We start from the raw sequence: 5,182 nt of genomic DNA, 5'->3' as shown, positions 1-5,182 counted from the left end.
TCTTGAGACGGTCATGTCTCCTGCGCCACAGGGGACATACAAAGTCCACAAGACAACAGGCGACGGCGTGCCCTGTACACCGTTAGCATGAACGGCTACGACAAGAACCCAACAGCCATGAAACAGCCTCCCTCTTTGGTCAATGAGCTACGGAGCTTGTAAGAAAAGGGCAACATTGTACATCTAATGTTGGTCGTTTTCCCCGGATGCTGTTTGTTTGGTTTTGACGGTACATTTCGACCACTGGAGGCGCTGTGGTCCTGTTGTGTGGACTCCTCAATGATGTAGCGGTGGAGGTTTCAACTGGGAGTGGGCGGGGTCAACGAGATACCACCCCCCCACCCACCCCTGTTTACCCTCTGCTCAGTCCCGCCCCTCCGTTTCCTACCCACCCCCCCCCCCCCCCCCCCCCGGACTAGTGTATGCCGTGTACCCCCGTGGACCCCCGTCCCGGCCCTCAGCCCCCTCGCAGGGCCCTTGCCAGGCTCTCGTAGCTGAGGAAGGTGATGGCGTTGACGGGGAACGCCCGGGCGCTGTTCAGCAGGAGGCCCCTGAAGAACACGCGGGGCCCCTCCTCCCGGGCGCTGACCAGGATGCAGTGGGCGACCCCGCGGTAGTGCCGGCCCCCCGCCCCGGACAGCTGCAGCCGGGCCTTGACCACGTCCATGGGCGTGGCACAGGCCCAGGTCACCACGCCCGCCGTGCCCCCGGCCATCAGCACGGCGAAGGTCCCTGGAGGACGAGGAAGAGGGCGGTCAGGGAAGGAGCAGACGTCAGGGATACTGGTACATTGACGCGGTGGCGAGGTGGCGGCCATTTTAACTTGGGTTTTAACACTGTGGTAGTTATATTGTAGCCTGGCACCGCCCACCTACCTACTTCCGCTAAACTTTCATTTCACTTCAGTACTAGGTCTGGGTCTGCTTAATATGAAGGTGTTCCATGGAAACCAGATTTCTGGCGGTCCAATCAGCAAACAGAGGGATTGGCTGAGAACGATGTCGTCTAGGTCGCGCGCGCGTTTCAGTTGTAGTCAGAGGAAGACAATGGAGAAGGATACGAGAGAAGCTATTCGGTCAGTTGTGGGATCGCTGCTGAAAATCGATAAATTAAAGCCGGAGCAAGAACAAGCTTTGCAGAGTTTTGTTGGTGGCCATGATGTTGTGGCGCTTCTCCCCACCGGGTTCTGGAAAAGTTAGATTTTCCAGCTGGCTCCGTTAGTTGTTAAGGAGCCGGTCCCGTCGCATGACATACGTCAAGACCAAACGCTCACCCGACTGTGTTCCTGGCTCCGTGAGGGCCCGCCTCACCAGCTCGTACGGCAGGAAGTACAGGCCGTAGCAGGGGACGTCCCTCAGGGCTAGTGCCAGCGCACCACGATAGAGGCCGCGGGGCCCCTCCTCCCGCAGTATGGTGGAGACACAGTGGAGGGGCCCTCGGTAGCGCGCTCCACTGGCCTGGCCCTGCAGACGCACTTTCACCAGGTCCACGGGGGCCATGATCACCACCTGGTGGTCGGAGGGTGTAGTGTGGCGTAAGGTTACTCGACCCCAAGCCACGGGTTCGATCCCCAATGTCCGCAGTCTAACTTGTAGGCGTCCCTGAGCAAGATCCCTTCCCCCCATACCCCTGCTTGCCCCTTATTGATCGGTATCTGAAGTCACGGGATGTTATTTTGGATAAAAACGTCCAAATGACGATTACTATGGCATTATGAAACATTAACTATTTTTGAATAGGATGAGATTCTTCCAAACGGCCGATAGCAAATGGCCGTTCATATTTAGTTATCTAGCAGATGCTTTTATCCTACCTGACACTTCATTCAGATACCTGTCATCAAGGCCAGCTAAGGGGGAGTGGCATCTTGCTCAAGTGTAGGGGGGGGGGGATCCAACCCAGAACCTTTCGGCTGGGAGATGAGCACCCTACAGCCACTACACTGTTTAAGCACATTACATTTCCATGTTGAAAATGGTGGTCTGAGTGATTTGTTATTGTAAAGAAGAGCGACATTTGCGGCGTCTCCATTACCCCCACTAGTCCAGAGAAACAGCCGGCCGCGAAGACGTGCGCTGCGGGAGGGTCTTTGCCCTGGACGCGGTCGCCTGGCCGCGACCGCGTGAGGTAATCCAGAGCGCTGCAATAAGAACCGAAGATGGCAGAGTTGGATAGGCCAGAGGTCAGAGCCGGGAACGCCATTCCCTTGAAGAAGCCATGGAGCTTCGGAAAGCAAACGGGACATACGGTAATTAATAAAGTCTGCTTATACAATAACATATGTTTAAGCATTACTTGATTGTTATCAGCCTACCTACCCCTTCGTTGGCAAATGTTTTGGCCACACAGTCGAATATACCGTTATATTGAGTGTGCACCTGTAGCCGTACCTGGAGATTAAATGAGACTTTAGGATTGAAATTATTGGATTTATCATTAAAAAATAAATACATATTTTAAATGTGATAGTTAACTGGCCAATTTGACCTCTCACCTTGACTGTATCCATCGGATGTCCTACAATCACTCCAAGCGCTCCTGTCATCCAACATTTCACATGGTTAGGCCTACTGAAAATCGACCAAACTTAACTAATAAAAAATCGATAAGGCCTACCTGAAACGCTCCCAGCCATGTATTCCGAAGAAGGCATGACTTTGCAAAGATTCACCCCCTGTGAACATAACTTTTTTTGAACGATTTTTGTTATACACAGTAGACACCTCACGTGTTGTTGAATGACCTAGGCTATATGATCAACTTTTGTCTTATAAAAAGCGACTTCATGGTGGAACGAGCTGTCTCGATGCCTCGAAGGACTTCAACTATCTCCGATGCTGGAATGTGCACGCCACAACATTCCTCCGTTAAAATCCCAATGATAATTTATCTATTTAACCAATGCTTTTCTGCAAAAACACATGAGATTTCCGATCGATTACTAGCCTTTGCATGACAGCAAAGCGATACAATTATTGCAGCAGGATAAATCAGTTGGAGACATGCATGGCTTGGATAACACAGTAAAACTTACCCTGAAGACGGTAAACTAATGCATGCAGAAGAAGGCACCGCAAAGCGAATTCTTTTCTGGACGTTTGCCGGACTAAAAAATAATGTCCTACAATATAAATATATGCAAAAAGTTGTATTTTCATCAAACTCCGCGCTTCAATAGGCTACTCGTTAAGGGAAGCCGATTTCCGCTACAAAAGCGACAGTAGCATCACACAACGTTAAAAACGATGTCAACACAACAGAAGGATTTGAGAAAAAGCAAAAGACTGGTATGAGTAACTAATGTTGACGTAGTTTGTAGGCGGGGCTTAGCCGGTTGCCTGAGCGCCTTCCTTTATGGTCTGGCAGTGAAGTTCAAAAGTACTGCCACGCATTACGCACGTTAGAGGCGTAGAAAAGATATTTTTGCATAGGGAACCATTGGTTTAGGCGCGTAGATTCAAGGCCGCCTGAGCTGAAGCCCCAGCCCCATTATAAAATATATTTTATTTTATAATGCCCGTCAACAACGGCAAAATGTCGGAAAAAAAGTTACACATCTTCATTGTTGTAAGATCCCCTCTCAGGGGGCCTATACGAAACCTCTCATCCCCAGGGCCCAATGGCAGTTTAGGCAGGCCTGCGTAGATGCAGCGCGTAAGGCGGGTAAGCGCGGAACTACTTATTTAGCAAGCAAAGGTGAAACACAAAACATTATTATAGATCTTTCACATGCCTCCTGACACTACACTATATTGTTGACACAACCAGCATGTATAGGCTACTAAAGAGAAACTAAAGGCAATGCAAGACACTAGATAAGATAATGATGTTCTTGGTGGCATTGTCCAGGATGTAGGATTCCAGATGGAAGATGTTTGTGTGATACGAACCAAAGATTTACCTAGAAGCAGCAAGGTCACAAGACGGAATCATACAATCCATGGACCTTGATTAATACATTAAACAATTATGTACTGACAGTTACCTGCCCATGCATGACTGCATTGTTCTCGAGTGTTAATGATTGATTTTGGAGGACGCGGACCTTGCATGATCTTGCACCCCGTGGGGATGCTTGGTTGGGTTAGCAGTGCTGTTATGACGCAATAAGCAGGCAAGTCGAAAGATTCAGCGTATAGTTCAACACACACACACACATATATATATAATATATATATATATATTATGTATATATATATATTATGTATATATATATATATATATATATGTGTGTGTACATGCTGTATTGCTACCTTTAGTTAACGATGATAAGGCTGTTAGTTTATTCCTTCTTGCCTTTTGTGTCCACAGGTGAACATCTTACCTAGAATAGGCACTGACTGCAGAGACGAGATCGATGAAAAATCGGTTATTTCAGTGGTGCACAAATGACTCCGTTTAGTGTTGAAGAAATATCCTTTCTTGGAAGGCGAGAAAAATATTTTTCTTTTTCATTTTTCTTCTGATGGCACCAAAATATGTTGTCCGTGTTTTTTGCGACTGTTCCAACTCTCCGTAAATCGCTACACTATTTCTGCCACTATTGCTGACAGGTAACTTTGAAATCCGCCCCAGAGTGATGTCAGGGCAAAGTGCAAAAGACGTCTAGTGAATCAATACGGTTCCAGTGTTCCATATAATTGCTGGCCTATACATTATGCAAACTAATCTATAACCATGGTGTGCCATTGTTATCGCTAAGGTTTTAGTAGTGTGACACTGGAGGCCCTCAGGGTAGAAACACCTTTTTGAAAGATGTATATTTTGCTGTGTGTTGAGCTAAAATTAAAACAGCCAAAACAACCGCCAACCGCCAAAAACAACATTAGTTGAGCGTTTATAGGTCTTGAGCACACAAGTGAATGCGGTCCCTCGAGGCTGAGACCTGTGTCTGCTTATCTCAGGCTTCCTGAAAATGTCCACTTTTATTTGGACACCTATAGGTATAAAAATAAAAAAATGATTTTTGAGGTATACTTTCTGACTAAGACTATATATATTTTGTACTTATACGTGCAGATGCAATCTACATTATGATTGTATCGAAGTTGCTCAGGCAAAATGTGATGGATTATTCCCCTGCTAGTTTACAACCATTATGCTAAAAAAGCAAGCTTAACAATACCGTGAGGTGGGGTGGATTGTAACAAATTTGTGTTACAACCATTGCCATACCACCAAC

The 5,182-nt window shown here is 47.3% G+C and overlaps 1 protein-coding gene across 1 annotated transcript; it reads right to left on the bottom strand.

The window, feature by feature from the left end:
• Positions 1–457: 457 nt before the first annotated feature.
• On the bottom strand, positions 458–3,303 carry LOC130384975 (solute carrier family 25 member 45-like). The gene is made up of 7 exons (XM_056593419.1): positions 3,035–3,303; positions 2,617–2,674; positions 2,495–2,538; positions 2,319–2,390; positions 2,035–2,223; positions 1,274–1,508; positions 458–732 (listed from the first exon to the last, which is right to left on the bottom strand). The coding sequence occupies exons 2-7, from the start codon at positions 2,651–2,653 to the stop codon at positions 458–460; spliced, it is 852 nt and encodes a 283-aa protein (XP_056449394.1). The 5' UTR covers positions 2,654–2,674; positions 3,035–3,303.
• Positions 3,304–5,182: the final 1,879 nt, after the last annotated feature.

Source organism: Gadus chalcogrammus, chromosome 1 (assembly GCF_026213295.1).
Source record: "Gadus chalcogrammus isolate NIFS_2021 chromosome 1, NIFS_Gcha_1.0, whole genome shotgun sequence".
Taxonomy (NCBI): domain Eukaryota; kingdom Metazoa; phylum Chordata; class Actinopteri; order Gadiformes; family Gadidae; genus Gadus; species Gadus chalcogrammus.
This window is presented reverse-complemented; position numbering and strand designations above follow the sequence as displayed.

What these genes read in the sequence shown, in the direction of transcription:
- LOC130384975 (XM_056593419.1), bottom strand. Translation starts at nt 2,653, where the DNA reads ATGCCTTCTTCGGAATACATGGCTGGGAGCGTTTCAG. An exon ending in AAACATTTGCCAACGAAGGG is followed by an intron (nt 2,224 to 2,318) that starts GTAGGTAGGCTG and finishes TGCTTTCCGAAG; the next exon opens with CTCCATGGCTTCTTCAAGGG. An exon ending in GGAGCCAGGAACACAGTCGG is followed by an intron (nt 733 to 1,273) that starts GTGAGCGTTTGG and finishes CTCGTCCTCCAG; the next exon opens with GGACCTTCGCCGTGCTGATG.